Source organism: Eumetopias jubatus, unplaced genomic scaffold (assembly GCF_037043125.1).
Source record: "Eumetopias jubatus isolate StellerSeaLion01/CBP00866 unplaced genomic scaffold, mEumJub1_p1.0 scaffold_12, whole genome shotgun sequence".
Classification (NCBI taxonomy): Eukaryota; Metazoa; Chordata; class Mammalia; order Carnivora; family Otariidae; genus Eumetopias; species Eumetopias jubatus.
This window is the reverse complement of record NW_028274818.1, coordinates 11,839,966-11,856,695: the sequence shown is the minus strand read 5'-3', so window position 1 is coordinate 11,856,695 and position 16,730 is coordinate 11,839,966. Positions and strand designations below refer to the sequence as shown.

Sequence of the window (16,730 nt, the reverse complement as noted above, 5' to 3'; positions counted from 1 at the left end):
ACGACCGTACTCCGCGGGTGGGGCGAGAAACAAAAATAAACAGCGGGGCCGGCGGGCGAGAGCGCGCGCGAGGAGGGGGAGGAGCGGCCCCGCATCCCTAATGAGGGAATGAATGGAGAGGCCCCCTCGGCTGGCGCCCGCCCACCCGGCGGCGGCCGCCAAGTGCCTCTGGGCGCTGCGTGCCGCGCCCGCCGCTCCGCGCGCTGCCGGCTCGGGCCGCTCCTCCGGCTGAGGCGCGGCGGCGGCGGCGAGCGCGCCGAGCAGCCGGGACGGGCGCGCCGGGAGCCGGGGCGCCGCCGCCGCTGGGCCCCGGGCGCGTGGCTGCGGCTCGGCCGGGCGGCGCCGCACACCTGAGGCGGGGCGCGGGGCGCGGCGCGGGCGGCGCTGTCAGGGCCGCGGCTCCCGGGCCCGAGCCGCGCTCGCCGGGACGAGCCGGGCAGTGATTTGCGGGGCGAGCTCACCTTCAGCCATGGCCGGAGGAGCGTAGCGGGGCCCAGCCGCCGCCCCCCGGCTCCCCTTCCCCGCCTCCCCGCCTCCCCCCCTCCCCTCGGCGCCGCATCCCGCCGGCCTCGCCGCCCGGCCCGCGCCGGGCAACCGCCCTCGCCCGGAGCCCGCCCTCGCTACTGCCCGCGTCCCCCGCCGGCGCCGCCGCGGGAAGCGGCTCCCCCTCCCCTTCCTCCGCGTCCTCCTCCCCCTCGCCCCGCCGGGGCCGCTTGTTGCACCGCCCCGCGGCCTGCGGGAGCCGCTCGGCCCGGCCCGGCCCCGCGCCCGCACCCCCTTCCGCTCGCCCCCGGGCCCGCACCCCAGCCCAGCCGGCGAGACCCCGGCCCGACCCTGCCGCCCGCACAAAATGTCGGCCCGGACGCCATTGCCGACGGTGAACGAGCGGGACACGGAGAACGTGAGTAATCCGAGCCTCCACGGGGAGCGGCGGGGGCGAGACCCTGAGCCGACCCCCGCTTCACCCTCCACCGGGCCGCCGCCCCCCTCCCCCCACCTCGGTCTCCCGAGCGGCCGCCGCGGCACCGTCTCCACCTGGAGCCGGCGTGCCCCTCGCCCGCCGCTCAGCCCCCTTTTTCATTCCAACCCCATTTCGCTGCTTTCCCCTGCAGGGCGAGGGCGGGAGCTGTACGGGGAGCCCTGTCCTCGGGGTGGTCCTCCCGGAGAGGGTGGGCGGATGGAGGGCAGGGAGGCAGCGGCGAGGGAAGAGTGGGCATCCCGGATTGCTGTATTTGTCTCTCGGCATGCTGTATCCCCACCCGAGGGTTCGCTCTACGGTCGCGGGCGAGCCAGCTGACTACCTCTTCCCCCCTCGCTCTTCTGGCCCTTTCAGCCCTCTGCACCCCCACCCCCCTGCATTGCCCCATGACTTTGCTTTTTGTAACATCGTGTCCCATTTTGGGTCGTGGGCACCGCAGGGGGAAGGTCGGAATGGAAGGGGCAGAGTGGTAGTAGAGATCGATGTGTGTGTTTGTGTAGATGAGTTCCTGATGCCGAGATACTCTTCGGGAGGGATGAGTAGAAGAATTTCCCGGACAGCCTCTATGGCCCTGGGGTTACAGCAAAACGTTTAAACGGAGGAAGCCAGCGGCTTTTTATTCTCTTCCCCAAGTCAGTGGTGGTAATTCAGGGCAGGTTTTACTTTAAATATCTCTCCTCCTTCTTGGAGTGTCACACGGTGCATTTCTTTGAAGGAAGGATTTTCTATGTCTTTGATCAGATTGCCTTCAGGAGTTTTTATCTGGATGCAGATGTCCCTGGTGTTTAAACTCTTGAAAACCGAAAGGACCAGATCAGTTGTATTCCCACCTTCTGAAAAAGTACAGTTGTGTGTGTGTGTGTGTGTGTGTGTGTGATTTTCTTTGTGGAAAAGGTTTTTTTTTTTTTCTGTGTGTGTGTGTGTGTGTGTGTGTTTTAAACCTTCATGACTTGTAAATAGGGCCTTGGTTGGTTTTCTGACTGGTTTTTAAGGGGGCTGGAGGGTACCAAGTTTAGTCGGCTGTCCAGATCTCTCTGGTTGTCGAGTTAACTCAGACTCCGATCTTGGAGTACGAAGCCGTCATAACGTTGGTAACATAAAATATGAGTGCTTTGGCGTTTTTAGACAAAAGGTATGAGGCAGAAGATAGGAGCTCACCTCTGAAGTGTTGGCGGCTGGTATAAACAGATTATTTAATCTTGGGAGAGTAGGGGGACACAGAAACTTAATATAATTACATGAAGGGAGAAGAAATTCTAGTAAGGGACTATTGTTAGAAAAAGCTGGGAAGGTATTTCAGAGTGTGCTTTTGTCCTCCCTAGTATCGTGCATTGAAAGTGGTAAACAGTGTGAGGCTGTAGGAGAAATTATAATAACTTCATTTTGCATCGTGACTTGTTTAAAAAAATATAACTGATGCATAATTTTGATTGGGAGATTGAAGGAAGGTCAGGGGAAAAGATGAAAAATTTTGTTAAAGTTGATCTTAAAGTCAAGTTTTGAAACAATGTTTCTAACAGGAGCTCTAAAAAGATTCCTGTCATTAGTGTGTCATTTCAGTGAATGAAAAGTAAGAGGGATGATGACCTCTGTTTTTATTAACAAAGCACTGTTAACCTAGGAAGGGTGGAAAAATACATTGTTTTTATTTTCTTTTGGATTTTGAATAGTATAGCTCTTTCCATACTTGCATGAAAAAGGTACTTTTTAAGGATATGAGAGCATTATAGGAATATGCATCAAGGAATAGTACAAAATGCAGCATCACATGTAAGACCCCCCCAAAACCCAATGGATTTTTAAGCTAAGCAATAATCATGTGATAAATTTTGTTGCACCTTCTGAAAATAATTATGCTGTGTAAACTCATTTGCTCTGATTCTGAACATGTTATTTCAAAGTCACTTTTATGGTCTTGTCCCCTGTCCTTGTGTTGTACCTGACTATCTCCACGTATCTGACTTTATCCAATTCTGATTTTCTCCTAATTGCCTAATATCTCCCAATTTGTCAAAAATATCTATTACACTGTGGCTGTTAACTAATCAGTAAATGTGCACCCAGCTTTGTTTTTGAGTTGGTGGGGATACGGAAGTATTGTTTAAGATAAGGCCTCTCCCCTCAAGGAGCTTACAGGAAAAGTAAATATAATCCCAAACAAATAGTGTACAGAAGAAAACTGTGTAAATAGGGCTAACTTGGTTTGTAAGTGCTATAGGCGTTTATCAAAGGGACCACCGGAGATGGCTATTAAATCATTGTTGGTGTCTCTATTCTCTGGTTAGTAGTAAATGTCATAATCCATTCTTACTTACCTCTCATCAGTGAAATAAAGAACAAGCCTGCTTGTTAGCTAATATATTAATGCCAGTATGGCAATCAAAACGTACATTTGTTTGTAGTTGTTTTCAGTTAAAGTGACATATTTTTTAAGATAGTTGGGAAAATTTATATTCAAATGACCATAAAGACTTCAAGTCCTTTGGAATATTAAGGGCATAACTAAAAACATTCTCCCACTGCTAGAAATGTTTTAATTTAAACAGATATGGCAATTTTAAAAACCATCTTTGTATTTTATTGTCATTTGCAGTTAATATGAAATTTTGTTTAGTCATATGTGAATGTATTTGGACTTTGTATTTTCGGGAATATGTAATACCTCCCCCATTTATGCTGCTAATATATGTTGAGGATAAATTAAGAAATTCAAAAGAGGAATGTTAACAGCACCGATCTCCTATTACTACTATGGTATGTAATAGAGTGAGAAAGAATTGCTTTTTTTTTTTTTCCAGAACATTCTGTGTGCACTTTTTCAGGAGTTATTTTCCTAGATGAAAGATTTGTGCATTGATAGGCCTGAATTGGCTACATACCACAAAACAACCAGTGATGAACTTCTAACACAGTAAATACTTATAGTGAAGTAGAGAAAGTAGAAAAGGGGCCCCTGGGCGGCTCAGTCTGTTAAGCGTCTGCCTCTGGCTCAGGTCATGATCCCAGGGTCCTGGGATCAAGCCCCACACCGGGCTCCCCGCTCGGCAGGGAGCCTACTCGCCCTGCTTGTGCTCTCTCATGCACTCTTTCTCTGTCAAATAAATTAATAAAATCTTTTTTAAAAAAAAGGAAAAGAAAAAGTAGAAAAGATATGTTACAGATCATAGAATTAATTTACACAAAATGTGTTTGATTTTAGGTTGTAAAGAGTCCGGAAAAAGAATGGGCATTTGAAATATTTTTTTTCTTCTCTTAAATTATACTTGGATAGTTCCAGCATGAATGTAGATAATATTTTAACAATACTCTTACATGCTTTTAAATGAAGCAAGATAAATTGTTTTTCTGTGTTTTAGGAAAACTCTGATTATGCTGATTTTTATGGATCCAAAATGCCCAGACTAGCTTTTTGTGGTGAATTTTAATTAGTATGAAGAAAACTGATTTGACTCTTTGGGATGTTTTGGTTAAATTTATTTTGAATCTTTTAATAATAAAACTCTTAAAGGTGATTCTTTTGGTAGATCTGAAACTCGCTGTGATTACTATCACAAGTGCTTAGTCTATCTACAGTGGCCATCAGTAGTTTGTCCTGTGGGAATCATTGTTAATGATGTGAAAAGGCAGGAGAGAAGCATGCCTTTGCCACTGCCCTTGGGTTGCTCAGTACCCTGTGCATGCCTTACAGGTCACCACACTTATCACACCCCAATCTAATCGCTGACTTACTTTGTCCCCTTTATTCTGTATCCCTAGCACCCAGCACAGTGACTGGTAGTCAGTCATATGGAAGACATCAGTGCTGGAACATTCCCTTTTGAATTTTTTCATTTATCATCAAAGTATCTTAGTGACACTGGGAGAGGTAAGTATTGCATACTACAAACAGAGGCAGAAGCCTTCAGAAAGTTATGTGACCTGCCCAAGGTATAATCTCTGACACCTTCCACTGCTCTTTCCCCCTTATCCCTAACTTGTAAACCCTTAATGGGATGGCTTATCTTTCTAAGAAAAATTCTGAATTGGTTACAGAAAGGATTGCTGTCTGCTGTAGCTGAACGTCTGTCTGTGTATATTCCACACTACTGGTCTCCAAAGTGGGTGTGCAGGACAGTCCATTGTCAGAAAAACATCTCTACCTTCTATTCCTGTCTGGCCAAAATGCTATTATGAACTCTTCTTCTTTTTTTAAGCCCAGGTTGTTTAAAATCAGCCACATGGGGAGGGGGAGCTAAGATGGCGGAGGAGTAGGGGGACTCTAAGCTTGCCTCCTTCCTTGAATAAAACTAGAATCAGCCAGTGGTTTTTAAATTATTTCTTAACCATTTCTTCTTTCTTCTCAGACTTTCCTTTGGGGGTCATTTTTCCCTTTGCCCAATGAACACCTTTGAAGTTCTTTTAGTAAAGGATTGTTAATCATAAACTTTTCTTTTTTAAATCTGAAATATATTTTGCCCTTATTATTCAATGATAGTTTTGCTCAGTCTCCAATTCAAAATCGACAGCTATTTTCATTCATTGCTCCGAAGATAGTATCCCATGGTCTGGGCTGATTTCCACTGTTTCTGTTCAGAAGTCATCTGCCATTAAGTCGGTGATCTTTTCAGGATGCCTGGGTGGCTCAGTTGGTTAAGCCTCTGCCTTTGGCTCGGGTCATGATCCCAGGGTCCTGGATCAAGTCCCACATCGGACTCCTAGCTCATCGGGGAGCCTGCTTCTCCCTCTGCCTGCCGCTCCCCCTGCTTGTGCTCTCTCTCTGACAAATAAATAAATAAAACCTTTAAAAAAAAGCAGGTGATTTTTCCATCTGTCTCTTTAAGATTCTGTTTTTCTTTAAGTGTTGGACTTCCACTGTAGTGTTTTTAGGTATGGATTTCTTTTTTCCTTAATCTTTTTTAAGAAAGAGTGGGGAGGAGGGCAGAGGGAGGGAGAGAGAGAATCTTAAGCAGGCTCCACACCCAGCGTGGAGCCACCGTGGGGCTCCATGCAGGGCTTGATCTCACAACCTTGAGATCATGACCTGAGCTGAAAATCATGAGTTGGACGCTTAACCAACTGAGCCACGCAGGTGCCCCAGATAGGGATTTCTTTTTTTCCTTCTTGCTTCCTATGTCTCTGATTTCCTATCTTTCCTTAGTTCTAGATACTTATCAACTATTATCTCTTTGAAAATTGCCTTGTTTCGGCTCCCTTTAGAGGTTCATCTGGGGACTCTGATTTGATTATGTTAGACCATAGCTCCTCCATGTGCCTTGACTTCTCATTCATTTTTTCCACAAGTTCTTTGCCTCTGTGTACTACAAGCTGCATGATTTGTTTGGATTTATCATCTGTGGATTTATATCTTTCATCAGTTCTACAATCAGTCATTCTCTCTTTAAATATTAATTTACTGCTGTTCTCTCTAGTCTTTCCAGTGCCCTGATTAGATATGTTAAAATTTCTCATTCTATCCTACATATGTCTTAGACTCTCATTTCTTCTCCTGTTTCATTGTTTCTCTGTACTACAGTGTAGAGTATAATCTGCAGTACAGTTACGGTATGTAATGCTTAGATTTATCTTTCAGTTGGCTAAGTCTCTTTAGCTGTATTTAAATCACTGTTAATCTCTCTGTTAAGTTTGGGTTAAATTGTGCTAAAAAACATGTAACATGAAATCTGCTTTTTAAAAAAACTTCTAAGTGCACAACTGTTGGCACAGTGTTGTATAGCAGATCTATAGAACTTTTTCATCTTGCATGACTGAAACTTTATACCATTGAATAGCAGCTCCCATTTTCCTCTTTCTCCAGTCCCTGCAAACCAAAATTCTACTCTTGGCTTTTATAAGTTTGACAACGTTACATATCTCATTTAAGTGGAATCATGCAGTATCAGTCTTTCTATGATGGGCTAATTTCACTTAGTGTAATGTCCTCGAGGTTCACCCATAATAAAGCATGATGGAATTCCCTTCCTTTTCATGCAGGAAAAATACTCCATTGAATGTATATAATACATTTTTTATCCATTCGTTCATTGATGGACATTTGAGATGTTCTCATAACTTGGCAGTTGTGAATACTGCAGTGAACATGGGATTGCAAATCTCTCTTTGAAGTCCTGGTTTCAACTCTTTTGAATAAATATCTGGAAGTGGATTGCCAGATTATATGTTAGTTCTATTTTTAATTTTTTGAGGAACCTCTGTATTGCTTTCCATAATGGCTACACCATTTTACATTCAAACCAGCAGTGCACAAGTGTTCCAATCTCTCCACATCCATGTCAACATTTATTATTGTCTGTTTTGTTTTTTGATAATGGCCATCCTAACAGGTGTGAAGTAATAATCTCACTGTGGTTTTGATTTGCATTTCTTGATGATTAGTGATTCTGAGCTGTCTTTTCATATACGTATTGACCATTTATATGTCTTCTTTGGAGAAATGTCTATTCTTAAAGTCCTTCACCCATTAAAAATCAGGATTGTAAGAATTCCTTACGTATTTTGGATATTAACCCCTTTTTAGATATATGGTGTGTAAATATTTTCTTCCATTCTGTGGGTTGCCTTTCCACTGTGAGGATTGTTGCCTTTGCTGTGCAGAAGCTTTTCAGTTTGATGTAGTCCCACCCGTCTATTTTTTTGCCTTGAATTGCCTTTGTTTTTTGGGTTATATTCAGGAAGTCATTATCAAGATCAATGTAATGAAGTTTTCCCCCTGTGTTTTCTTTTAGGAGTTTTACAATTTCAGGTGTTATATTTAAGTCTTTGATGCATTTTGAGTTAATGTTTGTGTATGATATAAGATAAAGGTCTGATTTCATTCTTCTGCATGTGAAGATCTGGTTTTCCCAACACTATTTATTGAAAAGACTATCATTTCCCATTTGTATATTCCTGGTACTCTTATCAAAGATCATTTCACCATATATACAAAGATGTATTTGTGGGCTCTCAATTCTATTCCATTAGTCTATATGCCTGTCTTTACACCAGTGCCATACTGTTTTGATTATTAGAACATTGTAATGTGCTTTGAAGTTGTGTGAGGCCTCCATCTTTGTCCTTCTTTCTCAAGATTGTTTTGGTTTTTCAGGGTCCTTGTGGTTCCATGTGAATTTTAGGGTTGTCTTTTCTGTTTCTGTAAAAAAATGGCGTTGGGGTTTTGATAGGGATTGTGTTGATCTGTAGATCTCTTTGGGTAGTATGGACATTTTATCAATATTACATCTTCCAAATCATAAACACAGGATGTCTTTCCATTTATATGTGTCTTCTTTAATTTATTTTAGCAATGTTTTGTAGTTTTCAGTATACAAGTCTTTTGTTTCATTGGTTAAATGTATTCCTAAATATTTTATTCTTTTTTGATGTTATTGTAAATGAGGTTGTTTTCTTAGTTTTCTTTTCACATTATCTGTTGTTAGTGTATAGAAACACAACTGATTTTTGTTTGTTGATTTTGTAGCCTGCAACTTTATTGAATTCATTTATAGTTCTAACAGTTGTTTGGGTTTTTTTGGTGGAAGTCATAGGGTTTTCTACATATAAGATCATGTCATTTGCAGACAGAGGTACTGTTACTTCTTCCTTTCCGGAGTGTATGGCTTTTATTTCTTTTTCTTGCCTAATTGCTCTGGCTAAGATCTTCAGTACTACATTGAATATAAATGGCAAGGGGGGCATCCTTCCCTTGTTCTTGATCACAGAGGATAAACTTTCAGTTTTCCCCATTGAGTATGATGTTAGCTGTGGACTTTTCATATATGGTATTGATTATGTCGAGGTAATTTCCTTCTATTCATAGTTTGTTGAGAGTTTTTTGTTTTGTTTTGTTTTTAAAGATTTTATTTATTTGACGAGAGAGAGAGAGAGAGAATGTGCACATGCACACTAGCAGGGGGAGCAGCAGAGGGAGAGAAGCAGGCTCTCCACTGAGCAGGGAGCCCAACACGGGGCTCAATCTCAGGACCCTGGGATCATGACCTGAGCCAAAGGCCGATGCTTAATGGATCGAGCCACCCAGGCACCCCTATTGAGAGTTTTGTATGATGAAAGGGTATCGATGCCTTGTCTGCATCAATAGAGATGATCATGTGATTTTCATCGTTTGTTCTGTTAATGTGGTATATTACGTTGATTACCTATGTTGAACCATCCTTGTATCCTTGGGATAGATCCCACTTGGTCATCATGTTTGATCCTTTTAATGTGCTGTTAAATTTGGTTTGCTAAGACTTCATTTAGGATTTTTGCCTATATGTTCATCAAGGTTATTGGTCTGTGGTTTTCTTGTAGTGTCTTTTTCTGGTTTTGGTATTAGAGTAATGCTGGCTTCATACAATGAGTTTCCCTCTCTCCAATTTTTGGAAAAGTTTTGGAAGGATTGGTGTTTATTCTTTTTAATTTTTTTTAAAGTTTTTATTTATTTAAGAGAGAGAGAGAGGCAGAGAGCACAAACAGGGGGAGCTGCAGAGGGAGAGGGAAAAGCAGGATCCCCGCTGAGCAGGGAGCCCAACATGGGGCTCAATCCCAGGACCCTAGCCAAAGGCAGACATTTAGTCGACTGAGCCACCCAGGTGCCCCTGTTTTTCTTTAAATGTTTGGTAGAATTTACCCAAAACCTTCTGGTCCTGGGCTTTTCTTTGTTGGAAAGTTTTTGATTACTGATTCAATCTCCTTACTACATCTGTTCAGATTTTCTTTTTCTTCACTGCTCGGTCTTGGTAGGTTGTATGTTCATGGGAATTTCCCCATTTCTTCTAGGTGTCAATATGCCAATTTGTTGGCATAGAATTACTTAAGGTAGTTTCTTACTATCCTTTCTAGTTCTATGGCATCAGTTGTAATGTTTCCTCTTTCATTTTTTATTTTAATTTTGTTCTTCTCTCTTTTTTAGTCTAGCTAGAGATTTTTTTCATTTGTTTTTTTTTTTCAAAAAACCAACTCTTCATTGACTTTTTTCTATTTTTTTATTCTCTACTTCATTTATTACTACTATAATCTTTATTACAATTTCCTTTTGCTAATTTTAGGCTTAACGTTTTCTTTTTTCTAGTTCCTTGAGGTGGATTTTGAGAGTGCTCTTTTTTTTTTTAATGTTTTTACTACTATGAACTTCCCACTTAGTCCTGCTTTTGCTGCATCCTGTAAGTTTTTATATATTCTTTTCTTTTCTTTTTTTCTTCCCCCTCCCTCAGTTGTGTGTATGAGTGTGTGTTTTATTGATGCTGATGCTCAGGCCTTAACTGTGTACTACCGCAGGGAGTATAGCCACTCCTTCCACTGCTGCCTCTTGGTCTTCAGGTTTTCGTCTTCCTTGTTCAGCCAGAAGTGCATGGCACATGTCTTCTTGGGTCACAGATCCAGGGGCTTTGTACTTCTTACCCTTGTAGAATTTCCAAGGTTCTCTTTCTGAATCTGGTTGATGATGGTGAGAACGTGGGCAATGGATTTGCGAACTACTCGGATCTTGGACAGCTTGGAAGCCATGCTACCTGTCGCTTTGGTGATGCACAGGTGGGACAGCTCCACCTTCAGGTCTTCCAGCTGTTTAAGCAGCTCCTCCTCCTTGATGCTGCAAAGGTCTCGAGCCTTAATTTGGACCATGTCTGCACAATCTGCTGCTCCTGATGATGGAAAGAGGACTGTATATCGTTTTCATTTGTCTCAAGATATTTTCTAATTTCTGTTTCGATTTCTTCCTGACCCAGTGGTTATTTGAGAATATGTTCCTTAATTTTCACATATTTTCCAGTTTTCTTCTGTTACTGATTTCTAGTTGCATACTGTTAGTTTGGATAAGATACTCGATATGATCCTAGCATTATTTGTAAGATTTTGTGACCTAACATGTGCCCTATCCTGAAGAATATCTGTATACATTTGATAAAAATGTGTTCTGTTGCTGTTCAGTGAAATGTTTTAAATATGTCTGTGAGGAACATTTAGTCTATAGCATTGTTCAAGTCTTCGGTTTTCTTCTTGATATCTGTCTGGATGTTCTACCAATTATTGAAAATGGGGTGGTGAAATTTTCTGTTGTTACTGTGTTGCTGCCTGTTTCTCCCTTCATTTCTGTCATTGCTTGCTTCATACATTTTACGTGCTGTGATTTGGGTCTTTAAATATTTTTAAATGTTATATCTTCCTGGCCAGTTGACCTTTTTATCATTATATAATGTTCCTATTTGTTTTCCCTTGGTCTTATAGTTCTTTTATCTTTCTTAACATCTCTTGCTGTCTTCCTATGTGTTTTGTTGATTTTTTTTATAGTGACATGCTTTGATTTCTTTTTTAATTTTTTTTTTGTGTATCTTTTCTAAGTATTTTCTTTGCGGTTACTGTGGGTGTACATAAAACATTTTACAATTATAACAAACCTGTTTTAAGCTGATAGCAGCTTAACTTCAATCTCACACAAAAATTCTGCTTTTACTTCTTCCTTCCCCATGCTCTCTATTGTTGTTATCACAAATTACATTTTTTGGTATATCCATTAACATTTTATAGTTATAGTTTTATAAATACTTGGTTTTTTAACTTATATACCAGAATTAAAATGATTTACACAGCATTGTTACATTATTATAGTATTCTGTGTTTGTATATATATTTCCCATTACCGGTGAAGTTTATATTTTTGTATGCTCTCCTGTGGCTGCTGTTTAGTGTCTTTTTGTTCAACTTGAGTGACTCCCTTAAGCATTTCTTGTAAGGCAGGTCTAGTGGTGATGAAATCTCTCAGCTTTTGTTTATCTGTGAAAGCTTTTATTCATTTTTGAAAGGTAGTTTTGCTGGATATAGCATTCTTGGCTGGCAAGTCCCCCCCCCCCCCAAGCAGTTCGAATATTTGCACTCTTTCCTGGTCTACCAGTTTTCTGAGAAATCTGCTAATAAGTTTATGAGGTTTCTTTGTACGTGACAAGTAATTTATCTTGCTGCTTTCAAAATTCTTTGTCTTTGACCTTTGATTTGATTATGTGTTTGGGTGCAGACTTTTTGGGGTTCATCCTGTTTTGGATTCATCCTATTTAACTTCCGTTGGGTTTCTTGAATCTGGAAATCTGGATGTCCATTTCTTTCCTCATATTTGGGAACTTTTCATTTAAAAAAAAGAAACAACTTTCCCTTCCTCTCTTCCCCCCCCCCCACCCCAGGACTCCCATAATGCATATATTGGTTTTTTGATGGCTTTCTTTCTCTCTTTTGTTGTTGTTGTTTTGTTTTTGTTGTTTCTGTGACTGCATAGTTTGAAACAAATGTTCAGATTTGCTCATTCTTTTTCCTGCTTGATCAAGCCCGTCATTGAACCTCCCTAATGAATTACTGCATTCTTAAATTGAGCTCCAAAATTTCTGTTTGGTTGTTTTTAATATTTTTGGTTTCTTTGCTGAAATTCTCATTTTGCTCCTGTATCATTTCATGACCTCATTGAGCATCTTTATGTCAATCATTTTGAATTTTTTGCCAGGTACTACATATACTTCTGTTTCTTTAGGGTTGGTTTTGGAAATTTATTGTCTTCCCTTGATTGGGCCATTCTCTCCTGTTTCTTTGTGTTCCTTATAACTCTCTGTTGGTATCCATACATTTAAAAAAATTGGTACCCCTCCCAGTCTTTCTAGGCTGGCTTCATACATGGAGAGATTGTCACCATTCAGTCCAGCTGGAGATTCTCAGGGCTCTCAAACCTTTTCTATAGATGTGTCTTTTCCAGACAACAGCATGTAGATACCTGATTAGAGGGATTTTCTGGGTTTTTTTGTTTATTTGTTTTTTATGAGCTGTGATCTCTTGCTCCCTCTGGTGTCTGTCTCCTGTACTGTGGTTCCTCTAAAGGAGCAGCACACGTTTTGTTCTCAGCATACCCCAGGCACGTAGTGAATGCTGGTTCCCATCAGCACGCTGTGTTGGATGCATGCTCCACTCTTCTCTTTTTCCATTGTTGAATTTTTAACTTCATGAATTTTATTTTTCATATCTAAAAGTTGTAAGTATTTTTCCCTCAAGCCAGTCTGACCTATTTTATAGCCTCTTGGTTTTTGTTTATTTTTGTGATTTCATCTTCACTTCCTTAAACATTTGACATATAGTTATTTACTTCTTATATCTGGAAATTCCATTATATGAAGTCCCTGGGGCTTTAGCTTTACCGTTCGTGTCTGTTGATTCTCATCCACTGTGGCTTGTTTGTTTCTGTATTTGCTGGTCTTTGCGAATGAACTTATATTTGCCTGATTTTTATCTTGTGAAACTTGGGGGTCAAAATTGGGGACAACTTCTTCTAGAGAGGCTTTGTTTTGTTCCTACTGACCTGGAACTTTTTTTAAAGGATTTATTTTTAAGTCATCTCTACTCCCCATGTGGGGCTCAAATTTACAAGCCCAAGATCAAGAGTTGCATACTTTACTGACTGAGCTAGCCAGAAGCCCCTGACCTGGGACATTCTAGTCTCCTCAAGGGGTCCCAGGTCAGTGAAGGAGTTTTATGTTCTCCAACCTTGTAGTGAGTCCAAAGCTTAATATTTGGACCCCGGGGCAGTGCTGGGTTTTGTAGATGCTTTTAGCTGGAGTTTTTTAATGTTTATTTATTTTTCCCTTGAATGTTTCTCTTCAAGCCCAGCAGTACACTTTAAAAAAGTATGTTTTGTCTTGGAGAACCCTTCACATTATCTTGCTTACTATATTACAGAAAGACCAGAATAAACTCTTTGGAAATGGGTGTTCAGAAGTGTCCATACTTATGTGATTTTACTACCCCAAATTACATGTCATTTCTGAATTTCTCATCTGCACACTTAAAAATGTGGACAATTTTCTAACTTGTTTATAAATCTTCTAGATCAAAAATCTTAGTAGATTTTGGAAACCATTTGTTATAGTTATTAAAATGTTCAGTTTTCATCAAAAACTAATGATGTAATGTATGGTGATTAACATAACAATAAAAAATTTAAAAAAAGATAATACCCCCCCCAAAAAAGTTCAGTTTTCAAAAAGTGCTGATTGTCCTCAGGAAGCTGCCTCTTAACATGACTTTTATAAAAAATTTTTGCATAAATGGTAGATGGATTGAAATATGAATACGGTCATTGAAGTCAAGTGTCAGCATAAACTGAACTTACAATCAGCCCTTCAGATCTCAGTATCACGAATTGTTAAGCCAAGATATTAAAAATCAAGATACGTATTAATATCACATAATGTTTAATCACTGAAAAGTTTGCATCATTGAAGTTTAATATGTTTCTAAAAATTTTATCTTTTCAATATTATATGTTTTAATGTAATACATGTGTAATTTTTGTCAATATTCCCATAGTAGCCCATAGTTAAAGCTTTTAAAGATAGGGTACTTGATCTAAAGTTTGGAGACCATTCTATACAATAAAGTCTAGCATTGTTCTAGAATTCTCTGAGTCAACTTTTTTTCCTAAGTAAATTGAAAATACTTTGAGGTCAGGGACTACTTCCAGTATTATTTCTGTATATCCTATATTACCTCCCATAGTATTTGGCATATTTTTGGCACTCAGCAATTTAATAAATCAAGGAAGGACTAGTTTATTCATTTATTCTCTAGTGACTTTATGAGCTGGCTTGGGAGATCATTTCCAATTCACACTCCCTGACCCCTGCTCTGTTCCACTCTGTACATACTCAGTTTCTCTAGGGTGAGATCCAGAAATCTCTCTTCTTAAACTTCTCCATTATTCTGATGCTGGTATTCACTGATAGGCTTTGAAAAAAAACACTGATTTATGTGATGATGATCATGATTGCGTTATATCTCATCTTTTGGCTAAAATGAAAAAAGGCATTACGGTTGCCAGTTATGTTATAGAAAGTGGGGTGGGAGAAGTGATGAATCAGTCCTTTCAGGAGATGATGACAGCAGTAGGAAACATCAGGGAATTGTCTATCCTCGGAGGTAATAAGGTACACGTGTGTGGAGTTTGTAGGTGTAAGACTGAGGAAGGAGGTAATGAGGAATTTCATGTTGTTCCTTCTCCCAGCTCTATGTGGTTAACCATATTAGGGGAGGTGGTGCCAGCAAAATAAAGGAGTCCACCGTATAGTGCGTGTTCTTCTGAGAAAGTATTATTTAATACTATTTTGACCACTGTATCCGTTGAGTTCAGGTTGTAAACAAATCGGAAGCTGAGCCACAATCCAAAGTTTTAATGAACAACCTGTGAAGGATATGGTAATAGGTTTATTTTAAATCTTTAAAGCATGCCTACCTTTCATTTGGGGATCAACAGTGCTACTTTCACAATTTCAAAAGAAGGTTTGCTTTTACTTCCTTTCTTACTTGTTTCATCTCAACTGGAGACAAAGGGGATAGAAAGGCAAATGAAATCTGTTCCTGCTCTGGAGGAACTAAGAGCCTGACAGGGAGATAGACACAGAGACAAACAAGTGCAGTAGAAAGTTACAGTTCTTGTCATCTGAGTGATCAGGACACAATAAAGAAGGGAGGGGGAGGGGGGAAGGGGCACTCAAGAAAGGTTCATGGCCTTTGAACTAAGTCTTGAAAGTTAAGTCCTCCTTTGCCAGGTGGCTGTGTGGAAAGGAGAAGAGAATACTGGGCTGAAGGAGCATTAAGCACAGAGGCCCTGAGTGTGCTGTTGAGAGGAGGGGGTGGTAGCCGAGGGGAGCGGGCAGTGAGAGGACCAGGCAGGAGACTAGCCAGGGCTTTGCCTGTCTCAGCAAGAACCGGTCGTGGGGCCGTGGTAGCCCTTGGGTGACTTAAGTAAAGGGGCAACATAATTAGTTTTGTATTCGGTGTATGCTTAAGTGTTTTAGAAACATACTAGTTTTTAAATTTAGTGACCTCGGGCATTGGCTGGCTCAGTTGGTAGAATATGTGACTCTTGATCTTGGGATGGTGAGTTCAAGCCCCACACTGGGTGTGGAGACTACTTAAAAATAAAATCTTTTTTTTTTATTTTGCGACCTGCATTCTCAAGATCCACGAAAGAGCTTTGAATCTGGTATTTTAAAAACTTGATTTGGTATACCGGAGAAGGGTTTAGTAAAGGGGAGATGCCAGTGCCAGTGACTAAGACTCACTCCTTGAACCGAACGTCAGGTAGGTTCCTCTGAGCCTTGTTCTCAACTAGGTTTTCACTTTGGCCTTCATGTCTGCCCTGTCCTTGCAGGGCCTGCACAGCCCAGTCTTAGCAAGGAATTCTGCTAAGCCAGTTAAGTGAGAATCCCCCCACTCTTGATGTCTGACCACCCCAGGTATCTAATCAAGTTCCTCCGCCCCCCAGCTTGACGTCAAAGTTGTTGGCCTGCCTTCAGCAAGCACCCTCTTAGACCAGTTTAGCAGGAGTCCCGTGACCCTGAGGTCTCCTCTTAGTAATTTTCCATCCGCTCGCCTCAGCTCTGAATCCCCAGCTGTTTTTACTGTATTCGGAACTGATCTCTCTCCCCTATCGCAGTACCCCTGGTGCAATAATCTTGACTAAAGCCTTTCTTACCATTTAGCAAGTGTCAGAATAATTATTTCTTTTTAACACCAGTTAAGGAAAAATTCATGTTTCATAATGAAATCCCAAACACATTTTACTGTGATAGTATGTATCGGGAGTTAGGTGAGAGAAGCCCACAGTCCCCCTAAGAGTATTAGTAGACCAGAAAGTAGAGCCTCTCCAGACTTAGGGCAGAAGGATAGTGTGATATAAAGGGACTAGGGCAGAGATTTAGCAGAGGCCAGCGTTGGTAATTCATTATTCTTCCGTGGTGTCCTGTCT

At 41.1% G+C, this 16,730-nt stretch overlaps 1 protein-coding gene and 1 pseudogene across 1 annotated transcript in view; one reads left to right on the top strand and one right to left on the bottom strand.

Annotated features, from left to right (window-relative positions):
* The first annotated feature begins 850 nt into the window (after positions 1-850).
* The window catches only part of MARK1 (microtubule affinity regulating kinase 1), a 113,030-nt gene continuing 97,150 nt past the window's right edge, over positions 851-16,730 (top strand). The window contains exon 1 of the mRNA XM_088017247.1: positions 851-901. Within this exon, the coding sequence (XP_087873373.1) occupies positions 851-901 (51 nt within the window). The remainder of the gene's footprint in view (positions 902-16,730) is intronic.
* Positions 10,205-10,576, bottom strand: LOC114210422 (large ribosomal subunit protein uL29 pseudogene; annotated as a pseudogene).